Source organism: Panicum virgatum, chromosome 6K (genome assembly GCF_016808335.1).
Source record: "Panicum virgatum strain AP13 chromosome 6K, P.virgatum_v5, whole genome shotgun sequence".
In the NCBI taxonomy this organism is placed as follows: domain Eukaryota; kingdom Viridiplantae; phylum Streptophyta; class Magnoliopsida; order Poales; family Poaceae; genus Panicum; species Panicum virgatum.
In genome coordinates this window covers 3,502,657-3,529,412 of record NC_053141.1, presented here as the reverse complement: position 1 = coordinate 3,529,412, position 26,756 = coordinate 3,502,657, and the positions used below count along the sequence as shown (strand labels likewise).

Here is a 26,756-nt window from a genome sequence, read left to right as displayed (position 1 = left end):
CAAAGGGAGAAAGAGAAAAATGAGGAAAAATACGAAAGAAGAGAAAAAATAAGGAAAAGAAAAGGAGGGGAGAAGAAAGAAGATGATATTTGGAGATGGTTAAATAAAATATAAAGTAGTTGATATAGAGGATTGAATATAGAGTATGATGAGTGTGTGGGAGAAATTGGTTATGAGTGTTTTGTGCAAAATTACAACAAATGATGTGCGGATATTGCAGGTTGATTATCTGAGATATCAGGAATTTTTGTGCAAAACGTATATGAAGGACCATCGGATTCCATACTGGTTTTGGGAAAGAAATATGAAATATTCGATGCCATCCATGTCCGTGAAGAATAAATGATCTAAAACAGTAATGGCATCCATATATCCGTGAAGAATAAATGATCTAAAACAGTAATGACATCATATTCGATGCCATCGACCATTTCAACTTTTTAAGTGTTATCTCTATGGATAATTAATTTTAATAATACTAAGATTAAGTTTAATTTAATTTCCATATGGTGAATCATATTAATTTAAATAAGTTAGTTTTATTTTATATGAACTTATTTTTTATACATGTTAATTTATTCATCTCTTGTTAAATATTTATATAGTACCAAAATATTTATTTATGCTTTTATATATTTACTTATTGATACATTTATTTATATAGTACTTATTAATTATTTATATTGATGAGATATTTAGTTCCATAAGCCTTAGCCACGGGAATCGCTGTTTGTTCACAGGGATTAAACTTTAAAAAGAATTTTGATATTTAGAGTATTAAATAAAATCTATTTACAAAATATTTTGTACAGATGGGTGCAAATTCCGAAGACAAATATATCTATGATATGATTAATTACTCTCATTAAATTCTTCTTGCGAATTAGCACTCATCTATATAATTAGTTTTATAATTAAATTTTATTTAATACTCTTAAATAGTAAGATTCTTTTTAATATATGCTTAAATAGTAAGATTCGCTTTAATAGGACAGGGACTACTGAATCAGCATGCACCTCACTAGTCTTGGCCCTACTCCCAATTCTCTGGCACAGCCTGCTAGCTAGCTGGGCACATTACACCTATAAATACCGTACCCCTTGATCGTTCAGCACACATGCAACCATATCTTCGTGGCAACTAACTTGTAAGTAAAAATTTGCACCGACTGATCACTAGCTAACACGATGGTCGCCGGCAGCATCACCGAGGAGGTTGCCATGGCCGCGCCGGCCGAGCTGGTGTGGAAGGCGATCTTCGAGACCTGCGACGAGTCCTCCCTGCGCAACCTGCTGTCCGGCGTGATCGACGGCGTCGTGAAGGTCGACGGCGACGGCGGGCCCGGGAGCCGCTACACCCTCAAGTTCAGCCCCGGTACAGTACCTAATAACTTATAATTACGATGGCGTGTCGCCAGGAGTGATCGGCCGGCCTGTAATCTCGCTCTCTGTATGATACAGCCGTCAGCGCAGCGCCGGTGCTCCTCAAGTGCCGGCTGGCGGCGCGCGACAACGCGGCGCGCGCGATTACCTTCGACGAGGTGGCGGCGGAGGGCGGCGAGGTGGCGCCGGCGGCACAGCTCAAGTCGCAGGTGGTCCAGTTCAAGGTGGAGCCCGCTGGCGCCGGCGGCTGCGTGATCAAGATCGCCGTGGAGTCGGAGCGCCCCGACGGCACGCCGGTGTCGCTGGCGGACGACCAGGCCAAGCTGACCAAGCTCGTCGTCCACCTCATCAAGAAGGTGGAGGGGAAAATCGTGCCGAGCCCCCAGTGCGCCTGATGAGCTGGCCCGAAGCTCAGATGATCCACCACAAGACTGCCGCGCGCCATTATATAATAAGAATAAGAATCGATAGCACGGTAGTATGATCTATCGATGCATGACCACCCCGTTTGCGTTCTGTTGTGTTTCCAGTACATATAAATATATATAATAACCAAAGGAAGTGAGATCCTTTGTTTTGTTTCGTCGATTGTGTTTGTGAGGAGAATACAGTGTCTTAAGTTCATGACCAGAAAATAAACGAGGCCAGCAGGGCCCTCCACCTATAGTCAGGAAGGAAAACTTCTGATTGCTATGTATATAGTGTCATGAGATGGCCTCTTTATAAATTACATCGTGCAATGACATGTATAGCAAAAAAAGAAAAGAGGTTTTTTTTTTGGCTTAGATAAAGGTGACGGGGATATCCTAGGCAAATAATTTTTTTAAAAAAACTCGACCCATCAGGGAAGACCTCCACAAAGGTATTGTGATTAAGGTAGAAGATAACTTTGACCACGGACTGAGAAATAAAACTCCCGAACTCTGGCTTTTGCGGGTAAGGGGATTTTTTAAAAAAACACCAGGCCCGTAAACTCGGATTCGAACCCGGACCTGTTGGGTGCTCGGGTGCTCTAACCGCTAGGCTAGAGGAAAGTACCCCAGTGTCATGAGATGGAAAGCAGTCAGATCGACAAGGCAGTACTGACATAGGATAAAAACCAGACTTTGTCGATAAGATCTGTTTGATCTATTAGTTGTACGTGTTATTAGCTTTGTTACCTGGGTGGTTAATTAGTATGGCTACTAGCTGGTCTATTATGAGACCCAAACATGATCTCAGCTAATTTGTATAGCAAATAGTTGGCTGGATCTCAAGAAATTGGATGGTAATTATTTTCTTTCTTGAGAATGGTTAAAACTTTTGACAGTTAAGAAAAGTATCTTTGTTTGAACAGATGAGTCGTTCAAAAAAGAAAGTTTACTCAGGTTCCTTTACCAAAGAAGTTCTGCTTTGCCCCACGACGAGTCATCGTCTAAAAGGACCCTCGCTCCTTTCTGTGTGCAACTCTTGAATTGTTCGGTCAAGATATGTCGCATCTAAAAAAATAATCTTAGGATGAAAATAAGTAGCAATAGTAAATTTAAGTACTTTAACACGTTTCTAAGCTTTCCCACCATTTATAAAGATATCAAACATTTAATTGTAGCTAGGGAATAAATTATTTTCTAAAGTAATGCTAATTAATCATAGTATATACCCATGTTTGTTGCATTCATGCTCCTACATTATTTTTTTTCTTTATTAGGACTTTTTTTTGTCTAAATTTATTCATGCTTATATTCAGTCTCTCTGAATTTAGTGGATTTCATTGGAAAGGTGTTTTTCTCTTTTCCGTCGCGAATTTTCTATTTCAGCTCGACTGGCCTCGTTTTCTAGGCCCAAGCCCCTTAAGCAGCAGCAACGTATAAACTATTGGATAATGCTGCTGTGGCATGGTAACAGACCTAGGGCTCCCTAGGGATCGGCGACTTTGGCGGCGATCTCATCGCCGGTGAAGGGATCACGTCTACCTCCACAGCCCTGCCTCCCCCTCGTTCGGGCTGATCACGGGGCTGCCCTAGCGCAGCTGCCCGGCCCTGGCGAGAGGTGAGCATCTAGGGTTCAGTGGGGGTAGCTCTAAGAGACCTTCTGCTGCTTCTCGTGTCCTTGGGAAGAGGATGAAGAAGGCAAGAGAGAAGAAAGCGTCTGCATCTCGAAAAAGAGCGAGGCGGCCTCCCAAGAGGTGGATTGCCAATCACAATGAGCTGCTTAAGTTGGAACTGTCGTGGATTGGGCAACGGCGCGACAGTGAAGGAGCTTCGTGATCTCACGAAGAGTGTTGCTCCGACTGTGTTATGTGTGCTGGAAACTCAAGTACACAAGACACGTGTCGAAGGTCTCAAAACTACTCTTGGTTTTGATAATTCTTTTGCTGTAAGCAGCTCGGGTCGCAGTGGTGGTTTGGGTATATTTTGGAACAATGACATAAAGATTGAAATCTGGTGAAACACATAAAGTCATCGAACGCACTACCATGGGTGTGCATTGGCGACTTCAACGAAGTTTTACATCGATCGGAGCATGAAGGAGTACAGGAGCGTAGTTATGCCCAAATTGAAGGCTTCCGAGAGATGGTGGATGTATGCAGCCTCCATGACTTCGAATTTCTTACTGGGCACGCGAGCGCTGGTAGTCGGTTGCAGCGAACACGTGCCCGTGCTTAGTCAGACAAAACAATAGTTGCAGAATTAGACGTGCGCCGGGAGCCGGTTGCAACGAACATGGGCACATGTTTACTACTTAGTCAGACAAAATAATAGGTGCAGAATTAGTCGTGCAACCTCCAAAATACATTTTTAACTATATTCATGATTGTCGGTACCCTATAGCAGGGATACCCACTTCTACTGCAGCAAAGCAGGACTCGCGTGATCAACCGTAGCTACGCGATAATGGGCGGAGCGGCCGGGCCCCACGGGTCAGGTCCTTACCTCACCGGGCTAACGGCCCCGGACCCGCTCCTCGCTCTGGGACGGGTCCGGCGACGCCACGTGTCCCAGAGGAAGGGAAGCTCCGAACCAACAACCGTGGGCCCGGACCTCCCATAGGGGCCCGGGGCCTCCCGGCGTACGTCCGGACCTCCCTGCGTCCGTCCGGACCTCCCACGCGCGTAGAGCCAACATACCGCTGGGGGGTCCGGACGCTCCACGTGTCCCGTAGGTGCGGGCGCGGGCGAGGGTCTTCCACTGGAAGGCTTACCCACCCACCGCATTCAATGCGGGTGGTTGAGGCGTGCTCTGCCAGTACGGCACACGGGGCAGCCTTTGTCAGGCCTCACTGTAGACCGTGTTTTACCGAGGTACACAGTGCAGCCGTCTGCGCCGCACCCACGCAGAGCCCGTCTGCTGCATTAATTGGATACGACAGCACGGCACTTTTCCATAATGCCGCCTACGCCGCAAGTTACATGGCCCGTTTCGACAAGACAATGCCTGGTCATGCTGAACGGGGGATTCAAGGAGCAGGCAAGGAAATCCAGGAGAGAGATCCCCTTCGCCTGCATCGCCATAATGTATGAACAATATGTTATTTTATACTACACCAGTTGGGCCCACCTGTCGGGGACCCAACGGCCATGTACGCGCTTCCTTTGAGATATAAAAGGGAGGCGCTCGCTGTACACAACAAGCTCTCCAGAGCTCACACACAGACGCACGCTGGACTCAGTTCCAACCCCTTCAGTCTTGAGCAATACAGCACACAGTGGACGTAGGGTATTACGCTCCGGCGGCCCGAACCACTCTAAACCTGCTGTGTTCATCGTGTTCTTGAGCGAGATCGAACTAATCCTAGCTAACCCCCGAGTACTCACCCTCTGGGCTTAGGCGGGTGCATTCCGCCACCCGACTGTGGTTTGCCACACCACGACATTTGGCGCGCCAGGTAGGGAGCTCTAGCTGGTTGCAGTTCATCTCTTGCTCGTCTCCATGGTTCGGGTGGACGACGTGGAGATGACAGAGAGTGTGGCGTCCTCCACGCCACACGCCTCTCGTGATCCTGCTCCAGCGGCGACCGTGCCTGCGGAGCAGCCACCGTCGGCGGCGGCGCGCGCTGCTCGTCGGCAAGAGTCAGGGCGCCCGTCGAGGGCCCCCTCACAAGCTGCGAGCGGCGGAGCGCTGGCGGCGGCTAGGTAGTTGCTTCGCAACCCTCTGGCTGCTGCAGCCTCGCCAGACGCCCTGAGGCAGTGGCGGGACGATGTCGACCGTCTCCTCCATCTGGCTCAGGCCTCCCCCAGTTCTGCAAAGACTGGGCAACGACCCCCGCCTGGCAATGCGGTGGTACCCTACCACCGGCGCCAGGGCGGTGCATCGGCATCCGTGCGCCCCCCCCACAGTGAGGGGTGCACGAACAGAAGACCTGCGGGCGGAGCTCAACCGCAGGCGCGCGGGTGAGGACGCCCGCATCTCCGTGGAGAGGGCGCGAGAGCGCCGTCTCAACATTGAGGGCCGCAACCACAACGCCGACTTGGACGTGGTGGCACCCAAGCCTCCGGTGAACGCCCGAACACAGTCGGGTGCTCTGGTGGCTGGGGTGGTGTTATCGCCATAAATTAACAGGGTTAATTTATGGGCCGAAAGCAAGTTGGGCTTAAAGCAGAAGATTAAGAAGGCTTGTAAATCGGCTCCTGCGTGAGCATTTGGGCCACATGGACCATGTATCCTTAGATTTAGTTCGAGATTAGAGATAGAGTCCGATTGGGACAAGATAGAATTAGATTGTTTCCCAAGTCTCCGGACTATAAATATGTACCCTATGTTATTCATGAGAAGAAGAACGTCATCACGTCTCACAAAACAACAACTCTTGGCGCACCGCCACCCCTAATTTTAGGGTTTCATCCAAGTAAGCGCCATGTTGCCCTGATCGCTTCTTGCGATCAGGGCAGCATTGTTCTTGCTTTTACCTTGGTATTACTTGTACTGAAGCATTTTTTATGGAGAGTAATGCTAGTTATCTTGGTGTTCGTAGCATGGCTTTTAGTAGATTCATCGTGCTTTCATTGCATACCATCTACGAATATCATGTTGTTTCTGTGCAGTCATGTTTCAATCTTATGCTAGTTCTTGTTGCATAGAATTAGTTGCACAAAGACAACACCCTGCTTCTTTTCCATCTAATAGATCTAATCTGTTATGGTTTGCTCTTATCCTTAAGAGTTGGTGTAATATCTGCTAGGTTAGGCCTTGCAAACGGATTGGATGATCCGGTGATGTAGTAGATGCTTTATTTTAGCCTTGATAGGGATTGTTCCGAGAATCGGCTCTTGCTAGTTCTTAGGCCTCTGTTTTGGTTAAGGTTCAGTTATCTGTTACGTTCATTATGCCCAATCACGTGTAGGATGTTCCGATCTAACAGTGAAGTTTTTACCGTCGTGGATTAGATTAACTAGATTGAATTGAAGCAGCCTTACAATTATTTGCTTTATTTATTGATATCCGGATGCAAGCAGATCCAATCTAACACCGGGACTCGATCGGCTCTTTAAAGCCGATGCAAGAGTCGTCCCGGGGAGCCGACCACGTGTTTGTGTATGCAGGCAAATCGTTGCAAGCACGTTCGCACCTTCCTGATCGGGTATAGGTCAGGTGGCACACCCTGCGTCTTCACAAGCCGCGGCGTGTGCTAGAATTGCGGGCCGTTGATGAGGGAGCAGTGCCTGCCAGCACCCCAGCGACCTCCCGGCTCTTCGTGTTGCCTGTCGCTGCTCGCCGGTGGGTTTCGACCGACAACACATTCTGGCACGCCCGGTGGGACATTCATCAACGACAACGCCCACCGCAGAGATGGCAGAAGCTCAAGACCAAGCACCAGTTCCGCCGGTCATCAAGCCTGTCACGTATGAAGAGCTGACTCCGGAACACAAGCTAAAATATGATGAGGTCAAAGCTCAGTTCGAGGCCGATCTCATCGGCTCTTTTGAGAGGACCCGCAACCACGGCATCAGGTGGAAGGGGTTCTCACCAGAGGGCGCTCTCGACAATGTTGATCTGTCCGTGCCTTCAGAGGAGCGTACCAGGGCCCTAAGCCAGGAGATGAACTATATGGTGGCTCATGCGCTTCATCGGCACTCAGAAAGCCTGATGAACGAGCTTGAGCGCATGGCACATCACGTTGTCCAGGAGGTGATCAAGAACCAGTACTCCCCATCAGGGCAATTCCTAGGGAGCCACAGGGGAGAAGCTGTTTTGCAATCTAGGCCGCCAGTATCGTACTCACTCACGGCAGCAGGGTAGCAGGGTTCGCCGATCTACGTCGTATACAAGATCGGCGGTGACCCCGGAGAAGGACAGTTCCTGAGCGAGCCGCCCAAAGAGATCCCGCACGGCTACACGTGCGTGTACATACCTGACAACATCAACGCAGCACGCATGGGGCAGCTGGTAGGTACAGCAGCTTCAGGAGCAGACGCAGAGAAGCAGGCATGGCTGGCAAAGTACGCTACCGGGCCATGTGCTGAACCCTCGGTCCCAGGAGTTATTAGTGTGGAGCAGGTCAGTGCATTACAGAGGGATCAGTTTGGCATCCTGCCCAAGAGAAAGGCGATCGGCTATTCCAAACCGTATCCAAGTGACTATGATTTGATCCCGTTGCCACCCAAGTATTGGCTTCCGGAGTTCACCAAATTCAGTGGATTAGAAGGAGTCAGCTCCATTGAACATGTGAGCCGATACCTGACGCAGCTTGGGATGATCTCAGTGTCGGATCCTTTAAGGGTCTGTTTCTTCTCCCAGTCTCTCACGGGTTCAGCCTTCGGATGGTATACATCACTACCCCCAGATTTGATCCGGACTTGGAGGCAGCTGGAGGATCAGTTTCACACCCAGTATCATTCAGAAGCTGCTGAAGCCGGGATTGCCGACCTCGCTCAAGTCAGGCAGAAGCGAGGGGAAACTGTCTCAGAGTATGTACAGCGCTTCAGAGAAGTCAAGAACCGATGCTACTCATCACGCATCACGGAGAAGGAGGCAGTTGATTTGGCTGTTCTGGGACTCGCTAAGCCGATCAAGGATCTGGCTTTCCAGTTGGAATTTTCCTCGCTGGCACATATGGTACAGAAGCTCATGGCATATGAACACTATCATCCTGATCTGTACCAAGAAAAGTTCAAGCGCCATGTTAATATGGCCCAAGCTGGTGATTCCGATGATTCTGGCGAGGAACAAGAAGTGGCCGTGGCAGAGTGGACCCGGGGGGGCAAACCCCGTCCCGTGCAAGTGGGTCAGACAACAGGGGCTTGTAAAGGGCTTTGACTTTGACGTGGCCAAGGCAGAGCAGATATTCGATCTACTGCTCAAGAAAAAGCAGTTGAAGCTCCCAGAGAATCACAAGCTGCCGACGGCACAAGAGCTGCAAGGAAGGCTGTACTGCAAGTGGCACCACTCATTCACCCATGCCACGAATGACTGCAAGGAGTTGCGTCGGCAGATTCAATCGGCTATCGAGCAGGGCCGATTAATTCTGGCCCAACACACGATGAAAGTGGACAGTCAACCGTTCCCGCAAGCTAACGTGGTAGAGCTGTCGGATCTTGGACCTGAAGGCCAGAATTTGGCGTTTCAGATCAACATGGCGGGACCCATGTGCCGTCGTGACGAGCAGAGGAAAGAGGCCGCTTCTGGCAAACGGCTCCAGGATGAACATGATCTGGAACAGCAACATGTGACTGAGGAGCAGGTGCGTCACATCCGCAATAAGCTCCCAGCTTCTAATCGGCTTCTGGAAAAGTACCAGTATCAGTACAAGTTGCGTCGCCGGTATGAATCGGAAGAAGATGAGTACGAGCACCGCACAGGGAGGACGCTGGGGAGACGCCAAGCTATACGAGACCACTGGCATTGCCCATTCTTCAGGTACTGTTGGAACTCCGGCATGAGCCGATTGCCTACTATAGATGATTGCTTGGAGTGCAGGCCTCGGGGACGCCAGCAAGACGAGACATCAGTGTTCCAGCGCTTAGGGCCCAAAACACGTCACGATGACCGTGTGAGGCGGCCATTCAGGGATGATCTCGAGCCAGAAGAGGAAGATAAGTATCATCGTCCATGATGGTGTCCTGATGGGCTCAGCCGATCACAGAAGTGCAGAGTGCAGCGCCTACTCAATCTCGAAGAGGCGGAAGCAAGATACCTTGATGTGCTGAGGAAGGCGCGTCCAGATCTCGCGGAGCAAGTCAGGCGCCCGCAAAGGGTGGAGAGGCGTCCTCCAAGGAGAGAGTGGTGCCCCAAGCAGCCAAGAGCCGATGACAAGCCATCGGCTGATGTGAACATGGTGTTCGTGCTCCCGTCAGAGTTTCGGGCACCTCAACCGGAGGAATTGGCCATCGCACAGCTGGATCTCGGCCCACAGCCGATCATCTTCGAGAAGCCCAAGGAGAAAAGCTATAAGCACCTGAAGGGATTGTATCTCAAGGGCTTCATCGATGGCAAGCCTGTGAACAGGATGTTGGTCGACACTGGCGCCGCAGTCAACCTGATGCCGTACTCAGTGCTGCGCCGATTGGGTCGTTCTACTGCTGATCTCATCAAGACCAACGTTATGCTCAATGATTTCAACGGTCAGCCGTCGGAGGCACATGGTGTCCTCAACGTAGAGTTAACAGTTGGTCGCAAGACCGTCCCAACCTCGTTCTTCATCATCAACAGCAAGAGTACGTACATAGTGCTGCTTGGGAGGGATTGGATTCACGCCAATTGTTGTGTCCCTTCCACGATGCACCAGTGTTTGGTACAGTGGGATGGCGATGAAGTGGAGGTGGTCCGTGCAGATGACTCCAGCGAGGTTTCGCTTGCAGACATGAACGCCTAGGACGTGGAAGGGCAAGAGCCGATCTCAGGGATCGCGCTGGAATATTGTGATCGGATCGAAGCGACAAAAAATGAACTGAGGCTGGTCTTATCCACTAGCCTCACAGAGTAGACATATCCTGCCAAACTACGGAATCCAGCAAGGTTAGAGAAGCCGGTCCCAGCGACCGGCCCCAAAAAATGAGTAATATGTACTTGGGGTCTCAATTGTTATATTATGTGCAGACAATGGCCTTTGCTGAGCATTTAGTTCTGGATAATAATGGAAATGTGGGAACGGCCAGCCCGTACGATTGGCCGGAAAAATTTTCTTGTCATCTCCCTGTGTTTGCTGTCGATGTCGATCTTTCAGACGGCGGCAAGTTAGGGTACGGGTTTACGTCTGCTGACGATTTGGAGGAAGTCGATATCGGTCCCGGGGATAAGCCGCGACCGACATTTATCAGCAAAAAGTTAAACCCGATCTTGCGTGAACAAATGATAGCGCTGTTGAAGGAGTACCGGGACTGTTTTGCATGGGATTATACTGAGATGCCTGGTCTAGATAGAAATATCGTCGAGCATCGGCTCCCGCTCAAGAAGGGATTACGGCCGTTTCAGCAACTAGCACGGCAGTTGAAGGCCGAAGTCCTAGAGGAGGTTAAGAAGGAGGTTCAAAAGATGCTGGATGCACGATTCATCAGACCATGTCGGTATGCGGAGTGGATCTCTAGCGTGGTCCCTGTACAAAAGAAAGATGGCCGATGGCGAGTCTGCGTGGATTTCAGAGACCTCAATAGAGCAACGCCAAAAGATGAGTATCCGATGCCTATTGCAGAAACATTGATCAACGCAACAGCTGGCCATAAGATGATGAGTTTTATGGATGGTAATGCCGGCTACAACCAGATTTTCATGGCCCCAGAGGATGTACACAAGACCGCGTTCAGAGTACCAGGTGCAGTCGGGTTGTTCGAATACTTGGTCATGACCTTTGGATTGAAAAATACCGGTGCAACATATCAACGTGCCATGAATTACATTTTCCATGATCTCATCGGCAAGTTGGTAGAGATCTACATTGATGATATCGTGGTCAAGTCCACGTTGGCTGGGGGACACCTGGAAGATTTGCGTCAGGTCCTGGAGCGGACTCGGAAGTTTGGGCTCAAAATGAACCCAAAGAAATGTGCTTTTGGCGTGTCGGCCGGTCAATATTTGGGATTCCTGGTGCATGAACGGGGAATCGAGATCGGCCTGAAGAGTCAAGAAGTTGTGAAGATGATGAAGCCACCTACTACGAAGAAAGAGTTGCAGAAGCTCATCGGTAAAATTAACTTTGTCAGACGATTTATTTCTTATCTGTCTGGGCGCATCGAACCGTTCATGTGTTTAGTGAAGATCAAATCCGATGATGAGTTTCGCTGGGGGGCAGAACAGCAACAAGCTTTCGATGAAATCAAAGAATATTTATCAAAGCCTCCAGTGTTGGTTCCTCCTCAGCAAGATAGGCCGTTCTATGTGTACCTATCCGTGGGTGACACTTCCATTGCCTCGGTGTTAATCCAGAAGCACGACGGCCAGGAGAGGGTGGTTTTCTACCTCAGCAGGCGCATGTTAGACGCCAAGACTAGGTATCCTGAAATCAAGAAGCTTTGTCTTTGGTTATTCTTTACATGTACAAAGCTTCGTCATATTTTGCTCTCGGCGGAAACAATTGTCATATGCAAATCGGATGTCATAAAGCACATGCTGTCGGCTCCTGTTCTGAAAGGCCGGCTTGGAAAATGGATGTTTGCATTGTCAGAGTTCGATATTCGATATCAGCCTGCAAAAGTAGTCAAAGGACAGGCACTGGCGGATCTTGTTGCAGACAGGATCAGCACTGATATTGCTGCACTATTTATTCGTGCTTGGGCCATGTTTTTTTTTGACAGATCGGCTTGTGATGATGGGTGCGGCGTGGGAATTCTGTTGGTGTCGCCTCGAGGGGCGACTTACTCTTTTTCCATCAGGATGACTGCCCCATGCACCAATAATTTGGTGGAATATGAAGCCATTAGCAAAGGGATGGAACTGCTCCTCGAAGCTGGTGCAGAAGCGGTGAAAATATTTAGAGATTCGAAGCTGGTGATTTCTAAGCTCACGGAAGAATATAGATGTGAGAGCGAGGCTCTTTTTCCGATATGGATGCAATGCCGTGAGTTGATGTCACGATTCAGATACATTAATTTCCACTGGATACGGAGGACTCTGAACAATGAAGCCAATGATTTGGCACAGATGGCTTCCGGGTATAAGGGAACGGCCGATGGGGTCGACGTAGAGGTCCAGTTTCTAGAACCTGGAGATTGGAGAGCCGATATCTTCAATTACTTGAAGGATTCGGCTCGAGGGGCACCCAGGAGGATAAGACTCAAGGCTATGAAGTATGTTCTGATAGGGGATGATATGTTTTACAGAACCTTGGAAGGACTACTGCTTAAATGTCTGGGACCTTCAGAGTCAAATCGGCTCTTGCATGAGGTTCACGAGGGAACCTGCGATACTCATCAATCAGCTCATAAGATGAAGTGGCTGATTAGGCGATCGGGTTATTACTGGCCCACTATGCTTGAAGATTGCTTCAAATATTATAAGGGATGTCAGGCATGTCAGAAATTCGGCAAGATTCAGATGGTGCCGGCTTCAGTAATGAATCCTATTATTAAGCCATGGCCGTTCAGGGGTTGGGCCATGGATATGATTGGCCAGATTAACCCGCCATCAAGCAAAGGTCACCAATGGCTGCTAGCTGTTACGGATTATTTCACAAAATGGGTGGAGGCAGTACCCATGAGGTCGGTGACATCAAAAGATGTGATTAGTTTCATCAAAGAGCACATCATCCATAGGTTTGGGATCCCTCAGACCATTACGACCGATGGAGGTTTGGTCTTTATTTCGGAGGAATTCAGGAAATTCGCCGATGACACGAGGTTCAAGCTGATCAGATCATCTCCATATTATGCCCAGGCTAATGGACAAGCTGAAGCATCCAACCAGAGCCTGATCAAGCTGATCAAGAGGAAAATTGATGAATATCCTAGGCGCTGGCATGAGGTGTTGTCAGAGGCTTTGTGGGCATATCGTATTTCGTGTCATGGATCCATCAAGACGTCACCATACCATTTGGTCTACGACCAAGATGCTGTGTCACCATGGGAGATTACGGCCGGATCGAGACGTGTTGAGTTTCAGAATGATCTGTCGGCTGAACAGTATGCAGCCTTGATGAATGACAATGTGGAGAACCTGACAGAGCTAAGACTTTGGTCACTGGAGAAGATTAAGAAAAACAAGGTTAAAGTTGCTCGTGCATATAATAAAATGGTTAGGCCGAAAGAATTCCCGGTTGGAGATTTAGTTTGGGAGGCAGTGTTACCATTGGGAACCAAAGATAGAAAATATGGCAAGTGGTCTCCAACTTGGCACGGGCCGTACAAGGTTGATCAGGTTTTGCCTGGAAATGCCTACATGCTTGAGGAGTTGGATGGTGTCAAGTTTCCTGTGGCGGTTAATGGCCAACACCTCAAGAAATATTTTCCTAGCATGTGGGAGGGCGACTAACAAGAGCCGATAAGATCCATCTGGCTGCAGTGTAATAGGCCAACAAGTTGAGTTGGCCAATAAAAAAAAGAGAGAGAAAGAGATAGGCCAACACGTTGAGTTGGCCAGTAAAAAAAATGAATGAATGAGAGGCCAACACGTTGAGTTGGATAGTAAAAAAAGAGATAATATATGAGAAGCGAGAGAGCCGATGTGTGACCATCGACTTAAGGTGTTTTAAATGAGTACAAGTGTCAGGTTTAACAGGCGACATCAAATGTTTTCTGAATAAGTTCTACTAGTTCAGGAATCCTTCTATGGCATGGATGGCTTTTGCACGTACAGCGTCAGCTCTTGCAATGATTTCTTCGTCGTCCTTGTCATCGCCTGATATTATCTGTCGACTCAAGGTGCTTATCTCTGCAAACTCTACTTGTATTTGTTCAGTCATTTCTTGGGCTTCCTGCTTGGAGTTTGCGATCGAAGCTTTTTCCTCTTGGATTAGTCTTTGGGTATTGCGGACCTTTTCTTCAAGCTCCATCAGTTCCTTTTCCAAGAGGTTGAGTCGTCTTGTGCTCTCGGAGATATCAGCTTTAGCATCCAGAGTTGCCTTCTTTTGGTTAAGTAGTTTGCACTTCTGAGCGATATCGGCTTTCAGAGGGATTTGATAATGACGCAGTTCTATTCTCTGTTGTGCTGCCTTCACCTCTGCCCGAAAGAAAGGAAGATGGCCGGCTGGCCAAAGTTTGACTCGAAGTGATTCTGGAAGCTGGGATTCTATCTGCTCAAGAATTTCTTTTATCTTGCTAGAATCATCAACCAGAGTAATGATCGGAGCAGATAGTAGATCCTTGATGAGTTGAAGCTGCCAAGTTAGCCGATTGCTGCAAAGATGGTGCTTTTGCTCCAGGGGCAGTCAGACCCATTGATGCCAGGTCAAAGGAAAGCAAACCTGAAATGTCAAAGCCCTATGGACATATCTGAAGTTAGAGCAAGGTGCATTTGTGAAGCTATCGGCTGGCTCAGAATTGGCTTATAAAGTCACCTGTTCTGAACAAGGAGGGATGATCGGTTCAAGTGTAGCCGATCCAGTTGGTTTGGATGTGACAACAGGGATTTCGATTATGTCAGCCTGTTCGTCATGCACATCCATCAGAGTATTGGAAGTTTCAGTTGCTCTAGCATCAGCTTCATGAATGATGACTTCGTGTTGCACTGAACTGCCAGCGTTGAGGATGTCTTCAGTTGCGTCCAGGAGATAGAATTACAGTCAACCAGAATACATGTGTATGCTAAAAGGAAGAGGTTTTAGGAAAAATGAATTACCTGGTTGGTGTTAGACTCTGATGGACTTGGGGAAGCTTGTGTTGATTTCTTGATGACTCGCCTTGTGATCATCTTCCTTTTCTTGGTTGGGATTCGGGGGGCAGCACTTGCAGAAGATTGTCTTCGTTTAGAAGCCGACTGAAGTAAGTCTGGCTGAATAGTCATTATCACTTTCTTCATTGATGGTGATCCCTTGCAGAAGATTACATCAGGGGCAGTTGGAAGGAAGTGGAATGGCTCCCCGTTGCTGGTCATAGGTTCTGGATCATCTTGTTGCTGCAAATAGGGTGAGCAGGATTAGTTAAGAGAAGATATAGAAGACTTAGAAAGAATGAATGCATAAATTCAGTACCTCTTCTTCGGGGATTACGTATTCAGGGTCAATTTGCTGCAGTCGAGGACCTAGAGCTCTTCTGAAAATGTGAGTTTTCCACATGTCCCACCAAGTGTTAAAGCCGATTGATGAGGAAATGAAGGGCAGATCGGCTGGTATTGGAATGTGGAGATCATCGAACATGCTGTAGCATCTTGAGCTGGTGAGACCATCAGGCAGATCGGCTCTACTCTCCACCAAGTGGTGGATATGGAAGTGGGGAGGGACTTGTCCTAAGCCAAATTGCCGAGTTGCTATGATTGGTTGATAGGTTTCATAGCCTGGTTTGATAATTCTATTGGAAGTACTCATGCCAATAGGGAGGAAACCAGGTCGGATCATCAGGGAATATAGATGCAGAGTGCTGTCGTCATCGGCAAAATTATCTAGTCTGAAGGCAGTTGGGTTCTCAAAAGCTTCAGATTCAGTGAATGGAAAATAAAGTGGGTTCTCTAGACCTTTGTAGAAGACTCTGAACCATTTTGCTGCATCTGTCGGATTCAGTCTGCTGCCAGAGCTTGGCCATAACTAGTACATCTAATTGGTTTGCCACTCTCATCAGGAAAAGAATTCATGGTCAGGCCTTGAAAGTTTGGGATTTGGTGCTGAAAGTATAGTTGTGCCCATAACTGAATAAACCACCAAGAGCCTCCAGTTCTCAGTTTCTTTTGGTTAAGCAAGTTAGATGTCATCAAATGGAGATACCTGTAGGTTTCTCCAAGGAAAAGTTTACCTAGGCCAGTGCGGTTGCCGTGGGCCAAATGATAGGCCAAGGGAAGATAATTCTAGCCAAATATTTAAGAAGGTTGTGTGTTCTTTTTCAGTCACTGGACCTTTTGTTTTCATATGCTGGTTCATGTAAGTGCCCCAGCTTGTGCAGTTAACCTTGGATGAAAGTTTAAAGGGGACTTCTGCCATTTTGTGGGCAGCAGGATTAGTAGATCCAATGTCTAGGCCAGTGATCATGGTGACATCTAACAGAGTAGGGGTCATGGGACCATGACCAAAGAGAAAACAATTCAGGGCATCAGACCAAAAATAGCCGATAGTTTTCAGAAGATTTTCATCTTTGTCAAGGGGTGATAATGATAAGCTAAGTGCGTCGGCTATGTTCAATTCCTGCCACAAAAGCATATAAGCTTTTACTACTCTGCTGTACCATGTAGTCCAGCTCTCAGGGGGTTAGGCCAGGCTCTTAAGCAGTCGGACCAGAGGTTCAGATCGATGTTTTGACTCACAAAAGGAATCCTATTTGTTTCACAGGAGATTAAATCTATGGGATTTTCATGAGTTCGTGGGCCAAGACAAAAGGATTTGGGATTGGAAGGATGTGGCAGAAGAATGTCTGACACCTGAAGTTCAGAAATTCAGAAATTTACATGTGGTGCCATATTTCATAGTTTAATTTGTTCAGAGGTGTAATGAACTGAAGAAGTGAAAAGAATTAAGCTGAATATTACCTTCAGGCCGCAGATTGCCGCATCATCGATTGCAGAATTTGTCATCTGAGCTACAGAATCCGCCATGGTTCAGATCTGTTGGATTAGGGTTTGATTCCTATGGGTTCTGATTTGAATTCCGGATGCTTGGAGAAGTTCTTGCTCAAATTTGTAGAGCTGGGTTTTCGAATTACGCTCGGCTTTGAGAGCTTGTTTCGAGTTCGGTTCAAGGTGGAAGTAATACTCTACTCTTGTGCGGGTTGCATCTAGTTTGAATTTCGTCAGCTCTTAGATATTTATAGAAGCCTGATGTGTTGCCATCGGCTTTTTGGAAGATAAATCAAACACATAGCAGATGAAGGAAATTGACTTCATTAAAAGGAAAGGTTTTTACAAGGAAAAGCCAATTTTACAAAGGAATTAATCCTTCGGCTTTACAATCCTAATCCTACAGTACTACTTCTACTGCTCGTAGGTACCTAGTACCTATGGCGTTTTGGGCTCCGGGCCGGCGTATCTCCTCCCTCGTCGCTGTCATCGTCGTCGTCGTTGTCGCTGCCGAAGGCGCTGCTGCCGCCCTCGGACCCGAAGTCGCTCCAGCCATCGCCGCCGCCGCTCTCTTCCTCGTTGTCCTCCTCGGAGGACCCGAGGAATCAGAAGGATTTCCCTCCTATCAGGTCATCGCCGGAGGAGGAGTTGATCTCCTCTTCCGAGGAGGAGTCGACTCCCTCCAAGGAGGAGTCTTCTTCGTCGCTCTCCAACTCCTCCTGGAATAGGAGTTGCAGGTCTTCTCCCTCGGTCTCGGGCTCGTCCTCCTCGGAGACGACCCCGAAGTCGAACTCCTCTGCATCCCAATGCAGAGGAGCCAGCGCCTCGTACGCTGCTGTCGGGTTCAACTAGGGAGTCGGCTCTCGGCTCTCCAGGATGGAGTCAATGGAAGAAGCAGAGAGAGAAGAAGAAGAAGGAGAAGAGGAGAGGGAAGAATCTCCGAAGGAGTTGGAGCCGGAGGAAGAAGAAATCGCCATGGCTGCTGGAGGATCGGGGTTTTTCTATGCTACTTGGCTTGGGAGGAAGATGAGTTTGCCGTGAAGAAGAGCCGATTCGGGGTGAGATTAAATAGTAAAAGGGTGGAAGATGGATCGGCAGTTTCACATTCTATGAGGAGCCAGTTGCAGAGACGTTGCGTCTTCCTTGGTGGTTGCAGCGGTTTTAATGAGCATTAACGGGAAGATGAAGTGACGGAGTGGTTTTGGAATTATCATTGCCAAAACCAGGGGGGCATGTGTTATCGCCATAAATTAACAGGGCCGAAAGCAAGTTGGGCTTAAAACAGAAGATTAAGAAGGCTTGTAAATCGGCTCCTGCGTGAGCATTTGGGCCACATGGGTCATGTATCCTTAGATTTAGTTCGAGATTAGAGATAGAGTCCGATCGGGACAAGATAGAATTAGATTGTTTCCCAAGTCTCCGGACTATAAATATGTACCCTATGTTATTCATGAGAAGAAGGACGTCATCACGTCTCACAAAACAACAACTCTCGGCGCACTGCCACCCCTAATTTTAGGGTTTCATCCAAGTAAGCGCCATGTTTCCCTGATCGCTTCTTGCGATCGGGGCAGCGTTGTTCTTGCTTTTACCTTGGTATTACTCGTACTGAAGCGTTTTTTATGGCGAGTAATGCTAGTTATCTTGGTGTTCGTAGCATGGCTTTTAGTAGATTCATCGTGCTTTCATTGCATACCATCTACGAATATCATGTTGTTTCTGTGCAGTCATGTTTCAATCTTATGCTAATTCTTGTTGCATAGAATTAGTTGCACAGAGACAACACCCTGCTTCTTTTCCATCTAATAGATCTAATCTGTTATGGTTTGCTCTTATCCTTAAGAGTTGGTGTAATATCTGCTAGGTTAGGCCTTGCAAACGGATTGGATGATCCGGTGATGTAGTAGATGCTTTATTTTAGCCTTGATAGGGATTGTTCCGGGAATCGGCTCTTGCTAGTTCTTAGGCCTCTGTTTTGGTTAAGGTTCAGTTATCTGTTACATTCATTAGGCCCAATCACGTGTAGGATGTTCCGATCTAACAGTGAATCTTTTACCGTCGTGGATTAGATTAACTAGATTTAATTGAAGCAGCCTTACAATTATTCGCTTTATTTATTGATATCCGGATGCAAGCAGATCCAATCTGACACCGGGACTCGATCGGCTCTTTAAAGCCGATGCAATAGTCGTCCCGGGGAGCCGACCACGGCTCGGACTTATGTTTCCACGTGTTTGTGTATGCAGGCAAATCGTTGCAAGCACGTTCGCACCTTCCTGATCGGGTATAGGTCAGGTGGCACGCCCTGCTTCTTCACAAGCCACGGCGTGTGCTGGAATTGCGGGCCGTTGACGAGGGAGCAGTGCCTGCCAGCGCCCCGGCGACCTCCCGGCTCTTCGTGTTGCCTGTCGCTGCTTGCCGGTGGGTTTCGACCGACAACAGGTGGGCTGCACTGCGCTGGCAGATCACCTCCGCGTAGTGGCATGGCCGTCCAAATTCCGCCCGCACCTGCCAGAGAAGTACGACGGTACCACTAACCCGTCGGAATTCCTGTAGGTGTATGTTACCGCCATCACAGCAGCTGGTGGTAACAACGCCGTCATGGCAAGCTACTTTCATGTAGCCTTGACCGGGCCAGCCCGGACTTGGCTCATGAACCTTACTCCTAGGACGATCCAGTCCTGGGAGGAGCTCTGTGCGAGGTTCACTGCGAACTTCGCCAGTGCGTCCCAGCAGCATGGTGTGGAGGCCCACCGCCACGCCGTGAGGCAAAAACCCGGAGAGATGCTCCGGGCATTCATCTCGCGCTTCACCAAGGTACGGGGTACCATTCCTCGTATCTCCGATGCGTCTATTATCACTGCTTTCCACCAGGGGGTACGTGATGAGAAGATGCTCGAGAAGCTGGCGACGCACGAGGTGGAAAGCGTTACCACGCTTTTCTCCCTGGCAGACAAGTGTGCCAGAGCCGCTGAGGGCCGCGCATGGCACTCAACCCCCCAAGACGGAGACGCCAAAGCTGGTGGCTCTGGTGCTACCGCTCAGGGCGGTGTCAAGAAGAAGAAGAACAAGAACCGGAGTCGCGGGGAGCCACATCCTGGCGGACCAGTCGTTGCAGCAGCGGCTGGGGGCCAGAATGCACATGGCAAACGCCCTCGCCCGCAAGGTGGAAGTGGAGGATCGTGCCCAGTGCATCCAACCGCTCGCCACATGGCCGCTGACTGCTGCGAGATCCAGAAGTTCGTGATGTGGGTTAGTGGGCGGCATGAGCAGTCCTCCAAGGACGGTTCACCCCCTCCTCGCCAGCGGCCTGGTAAGGAGAAGGCCTTCGACAGTGGGGCCGCAGCCGGGGAGAAGGAGCTGGGGTACCAATCCCCCGCTCGGGAGCTGAAGGGCGTGTACCACGACGACAACTCCGACTCCGACAACGACGACCGCCGCAAGAAGCTGTACGTAATGTACGGCGGAAGCTGGGAGCTCGTCTCCCGGCAGGATGTGAAGACCCTTCGCCGAGAAGTCCTTTCGGTGAAGCCAGGGGTCCCGAAGGCGGCGCCGCACCAGAGGTGGATGAACACCACCATCTCTTTTGGGCCATCCGACTGCCCAAAGAATATGGCTGGGGCCGGTGTACTACCTCTAGTCACTGCCCCTGTCATATCCAACGTCAAGCTCTACCACGTGCTGATCGACGGTGGGGCTGGCCTCAACGTCATCAGCTATGCAGCGTTCAAGCAGCTGCAGATCCCGGAGTCCAAGCTGACTCCCTCTCGCCCATTCTCCGGAGTGGGCCCACATCCGGTGTTCCCTCTGGGGAGCATCACACTGCCGGTCACGTTCGGGACCGAGGAGAACTTCCGCACAGAGAGCGTTCAGTTCGATGTTGCGGAGGTGAACCTCCCGTTCAACGCCATCATTGGCCGGCCGGCTCTCTACCGCTTCATGGCCATTGCCCATTACGGGTATTTGGTCTTGAAGATGCCTTCTCCTGCCGGTGTCCTCACCGTGCGGGGTGACCGCACCGCTGCCGTCGCTGCAGTTGAGAGACTGCATGCTCTGGCGGTAGAGGCTGCACGTTTCGAGGAGGACCCATCCACCTCGCAACCCAGGGCGCCTACAATGGCACCTAGGGTTCAACCGTCTGATCCGGACGATGTTCCCGTGAAGACGGTGCAGATTGCTGCGGGGAACCTGAAGGAGAAATAGGAAGACACGCTCATCACTTTCCTCCGGGCAAATGTGGACGTGTTCGCCTGGGAACCGTCACAGATGCCCGGGATCCCCAGGGAAGTGATCGAGCACAATCTGAGGATCTACCCCGACGCCACGCCGGTGCACCAAAAGCCTCGGAAGCAGTCCGTGGAGCGGCAGAACTTCATCCGTGAAGAAGTCCGCAAGCTCCTACACGCTGGCTTCATCGAGGAGGTCCACCACCCCGAGTGGTTGGCCAATCCGGTCGTCGTCCCAAAGGCCAATGGGAAGCTTTGGATGTGCATCGACTACACCAGCCTCAACAAGGCATGTCCTAGAGACCCCTATCCTCTTCCACGTATCGATCAGACCGTGGATTCCACCTCCGGGTGCAACCTTTTGTCTTTTCTAGATGCATACTCTAGTTTCCACCAGATTCAGATGTCTAGAGAGGATAGGAAGCATACTGCTTTTGTAACAGTAGATGGGCTTTATTGCTATATTGTCATGCCATATGGTCTAAGGAATGCCTTACCCACGTTTGTACGAGCTATGAACAAAACCTTCTGTAATCTAATTAGAGATATCGTTGAGGTGTATATTGATGATATTGTGGTCAAGACTAAGGTAGGGTCAACACTAGTTGAGGACCTGTCCCTCGTCTTCGACCGGCTGCGTGCCACGCGCACGAAGGTGAATCCCGAGAAGTGCAACTTCGGCGTCTCGGCAGGGAAGCTGCTGGGTTTCCTGGTTTCACATCGAGGCATCGAGGCAAACCCAGCCAAGATCAAGGCGATCGAGGCGATGAGGCCTCCTGGCCATATCAAGGACGTCTAGAAGCTTACTGGACCTCTCGCCGCTCTTAGCCGCTTCATATCGAGGCTGGCTGAGAGGGCCCTCCCCTTCTTCAAGCTATTGAGGAGGTCCGGTCCATTCTCTTGGACCGAAGAGGCTGAGCAAGCCTTCCAGGAGCTGAAGCAACATCTCACCTCACTGCCAGTATTGGTGGCTCCAGAGCCTGGTGAGATGTTTCTGCATCTTGCTGCGTCTGCAGAAGCGGTCAGCATGGTGCTGGTCGCCGAGAGGACGGAGCAAGCTCTCCAGGGGGACACCAGGGTCTCCCCACCCAAGGATGGTGAGCCAGACCCCAGACATGGGGGCCCGTCAGCCTCACCTCTGCTTGAAGGTCCGGACCCCGGTCAAGGGGGTCCGGAGGAGCCTCGTCCCAGTCGGAACCCGGAACCGCTGGGGGCTCAAGGACCTGACGTGGTGGATATGGACGAGCTGGACCCGGTCACCAGGGTCCGGACCATCCAAAAGCCAGTCTACTACGTCAGTGAAGTCCCCCATGAGGCGAAGGCCAGGTATCTTGAGACGCATAAGCTTATCTATGCAATACTTATTGCGTCCAGGAAACTGCGCCACTACTTTCAGGCACACCGAGTTGTCGTAGTGACCTCTTACCCGCTAAGAGCAATCCTGCATAACTCCAACACCACGGGCAATATCACCAAGTGGGCAGCAGAATTGGCTGAGTTCCAGTTGGACTTCCAGCCTCGCCATGCAGTCAAGAGCCAGATCCTGGCTGATTTCATAGCGGAATGGACTCCTTCCCCAAGCAATTCTGGGGGTCCAGACTTCAACGCCGGACCCCCGAAGCCGGAAATCAGGACACCAGTCTTCACCGAGCCCCACTGGACACTCTTCTTCGACGGGTCCGTCCGCAAGAAGTGGGCTGGAGCTGGTGTGGTCCTCATCGTCCCAAATGGAGATCAGCTGAAGTACATGGTGTAAGGATCACCGGGGTGTCCGACCCTAGAGGGGGAGGGGGTGAATAGGGTCGCTAATCGCTTTTTAACCTAGGGCTCAAACTACTTGCATAAGATAAACCTAACACGTCCTACACATGCTAGTTATGACTAAGGTTTATCTATGCTACTCTCTACTTACCCCTAAAAAGACTTGCAACCTAGCTAATCCTATTCAAACTAACTAGGAAAGTAAAGGTATGCAAGATAGAGTAAGTGCGGAAACGTAATGCGGTAAGAAAAGAGGTAAGTGCAAGAGAGATGCAAACTCCCGAGTAGACACGGTCATGTAACGTGGTTCGGCATAAACGCCTACGTCCACGGGACACCGAGGCTCTTCCGATCACCGTCTTGCACTACGCCACCAAGGCGATGCCGGCAAGCAAAGGCAAGTGCCTCTAAGACACCGAGTCTCGTGCACCGCCACCGTCTCTCTCGGTCACCCGGCCGTAATCCACTACGGAGCTTCTCCACCAAGGAGGGGGCCTCCTCTTCCCCCACACAAAGTGTCGTTGCCACTCCACACCAAGACGGAGGGTCACACGACGGATCACAAGTTGCTTGCCGCAGCAAGACTTCTCTCAAGGGAGCTCTCGCAAGAACTAATCCCTATTACAAGTACTAAGCACTCTCACAAGTGTGCTTAAGCCTATATGATGTACAATGGAGCTCTATGGTGGTTGGAGATGATCTTTAGCTCTTGTATACTTCCTTGAACTCCAGCACTACCAAATGACCCGGCCTTGGGGGTATATATAGGCAGCACAAGCAAATATAGCCGTTGGAGAAAAGCTGCCAGAAAACTGCGTAACGCCGGTTAATGCGACGTACCCCAAAAGCCATCGTCGGTTTAACCGGTGTATGTAAACTGCTAATTGAAAAACTAGCCGTTAGCAATCAACCGGTGTATCGCCGGTTTAACCGATGCAATCAACCGGTGTATGTAATATTAGCGTCGGTTTAACCGGTGAGTGTAACTTCTTCACGTTCCTCCAAAAACCACCTCTCTGGACAACTGAACCGATGCAATTGACCGATGTATCGTCGGTTCAACCGGTGTATGTATTTTCATCGGTCTTTGTTTGGCAATGCACCGACGTATATAACTTCAGTAGCGTCGGTTCATCCGGTGTAAAACCCTAGCCCGCAGACCTTCTCTGTGATTGCACCAGTGAGTTCATTTTGCCCTACGTCGGTTTAACCGGTGATAGCAAAATCGCAAAAATATTATATTGAAATATGGCATGAGAGGCCATTTTCGCTACACATGGTGCACCTTGAGTTCAAGGCCACCAACAACATGGCGGAGTACGAAGCTCTGATCTTTGGCCTGACACAAGCCCTGTCTCTGGGGGTCCGGCAGCTTCTAGTGAAGGGGGACTCTCAGCTAATCATCAAACAGGTCCGAGGGGATTGCAGCTGCAACAATCCCCAGCTCACGGCATACCTCATCCACGTGAGGAAGCTCGAGAAGGACTTCGACGCCTTGGAACTGCAACATGTTCCACGCGAACTCAACTCAGCAGCAGATGATCTCTCCGCGAGAGCATCTACCTGGGCATCCGTGCCCGAGGGCGTCTTCGAAAGACGGTTGCTAAGACCTTCCGCCCAGCCTGCCGAGCTGGGTGGAGGGGATCAGGCTAGCACCTCGAAGCTAGCGGTCCCGGCGGCATTCCACCTGTGGTGCCTGCCATGGGTTGTGAGTTCTGTCGAGGATCCTGGGGACCTCATAGAGCCACTCCCACCTGCTCAGGGAGCTCCCGATGCATGGATCTCCGAGATCCGGGACTACCTGAAAGACAATATCCTTCCTGATGATGATGTGTCCGCTGAGCGCATAGTACGATTGGCTAAACGCTACACGGTGGTAGAAGGGGATCTCTACCGCCATGGAGCCAATGGTATCCTCATGCGGTGCATTTCCCAAGAAGAGGGCCGCGAATTGCTCGCGGAGATCCATGGAGGCGAGTGTGGAAGTCATTCCTCATCTCGCACGCTTGTTGGTAAGGCCTTTCGGCATGGCTTCTACTGGCCGACAGCACTCCAGGATGCGGCTAAGCTGGTAAAGTCCTGCAAAGCATGCCAGCTCTATGCAAAGCAAATACACACACCGGCTCAAGATCTGCAAATGATTCCACCCTCATGGCCATTCGCCGTGTGGGGCGTGGATATCCTGGGGCCATTCCCCCGGGCCGTCGGCGGGTACCGGTTCCTCTACGTCGCCATCGACAAGTTCACAAAGTGGCCAGAGGTTACCCCTGTGGTGAATATCACTAAGAAACCAGCAGTCGCATTCCTCAAGTCCATTGTGTGCAGATTTGGCGTCCCAAACCGCATCATCGCGGACAACAGGACCCAATTCAAAAGCAGACTCTTCCAAGAGTATTGCGAGGACATCGGCATCCAGCTATGCTTTGCGTCCGTGGCACATCCCCACAGCAATGGACAGGTTGAGAGAGCGAATGCAGAGATCCTTAGGGGACTCAAGACCCGCACCTACAACTGCTTGAAGAAGCATGGTGCCAAATGGGTTTATGAGCTTCCATGCGTACTATGGGGCAACCGGACCACACCCAGCCGAGCCACCGGGGAGACTCCATTCTTCCTGGTCTACGGGGCTGAAGCATGCCTTCCCCCTAGAAATTCACCTGGGCTCACCACGGGTCCAGGCTTTTGACGAATCCATGCAGGAGCAGTAGCGGCGTGACGATGTGGACTTCGTCGACGAACGAAGGTGGCGAGCAGCAATCCGAAATGCACGCTACAACCAGGCGCTCAGGCGCTATCATCAAAGGTTCGTGCACAGTAGGGAGCTCCGGGCTGGTGACCTCGTCCTGAGGCAGATCCTGAACCGAGCAGGGCTCCACAAACTCTCCCCCAGCTGGGAGGGGCCCTTCAAGGTCACAGAAGTGTGCCGGCCCGGATGCGTCCTTCTTGCCACAGAAGATGGGGTACGGCTGCCCAACCCATGGAACATAGAGCATCTGCGTAAGTTTTACACTTAGACAGAGCAGGGAAATGAATTTTTCCTTTGTAATAAGATAGAATCAGTGTGCGGCCCAGAGCGGTTGGGGTCCGCCCCCGTAAACCCGACCTCTGGCATCCATCGCACCGATGGCTAGCATTAACGCGCGGCCCAGAGCGGTAGAGGTCTGCCTTCGTAAACCTGGCCTTTGGCATCCATCGTGCAAGCCATGTATATCAAGTTGCAAAGGAAAGATTTTCTCCCAGTTCTGTCTTTGTGTCAAAATTTAATTTTGCATTACGATTCTCGAGATTTTACTTTTCTAACCCCCACGCGGACTTCCACTCTTGTCGCTACAACTAAGATCTATATTGAGTTGCTGGACTGTCGTACAGATCCGGACCCTCTTGCTGCTGGAGAGGGGTCCGGACCCCTAGGGACCTGCTCTGGAGAGGGGGTGCTTGTTTCCTGGGGTGGTCCGGAGTCCTGTGTAGCCGCTTAGCCGGTTCCGTACCCAAAGCCTACACACTCCACCGCCCTGTAACAAGTGCTCTAGTACCTGGAGCCGGGTAATTAGGGGCTCGGACCTCGTTCTAGCTCAAGAGTTGGCTTCCTAAGTCCTACACGGCAGGTCCAGCTCCATATCTCAAAGGATCGAGTGCGACAGAGTGACCTCACCCACTGCTAGGAAGGGTCTGGAGCGTTGGAGCCAGGTTCGGAAAAGTCGTGTTGTTTCCTGGAGTGGTCCGGAGCCCTGTGTAGCGCCTTAGCCTGGTTCCGGACCCTAAGCCTACACACTCCACCACTCTGTAACAAGCACTGAATTGCCTGGACCTGTGCATCTAGAGCTCCAGACCTCGTACTAGCCTGGGG

The 26,756-nt window shown here is 50.2% G+C and overlaps 1 protein-coding gene across 1 annotated transcript; it reads left to right on the top strand.

Annotated features, from left to right (window-relative positions):
- Window positions 1-1,107: 1,107 nt before the first annotated feature.
- LOC120711281 lies at window positions 1,108-1,966 on the top strand. The gene is made up of 2 exons (XM_039996746.1): window positions 1,108-1,375; window positions 1,462-1,966. Exons 1-2 carry the CDS (start codon window positions 1,189-1,191, stop codon window positions 1,776-1,778), a joined length of 504 nt encoding a protein of 167 aa, XP_039852680.1. The 5' UTR covers window positions 1,108-1,188; the 3' UTR covers window positions 1,779-1,966.
- Window positions 1,967-26,756: the final 24,790 nt, after the last annotated feature.

Excerpts from the sequence above, each read along its gene's own strand:
- LOC120711281 (XM_039996746.1), top strand. The coding sequence starts at position 1,189 with ATGGTCGCCGGCAGCATCACCGAGGAGGTTGCCATGGCCGCGCCGGCC. Across the intron at positions 1,376-1,461 it reads CACCCTCAAGTTCAGCCCCG|CCGTCAGCGCAGCGCCGGTG; the intron begins GTACAGTACCTA and ends TGTATGATACAG.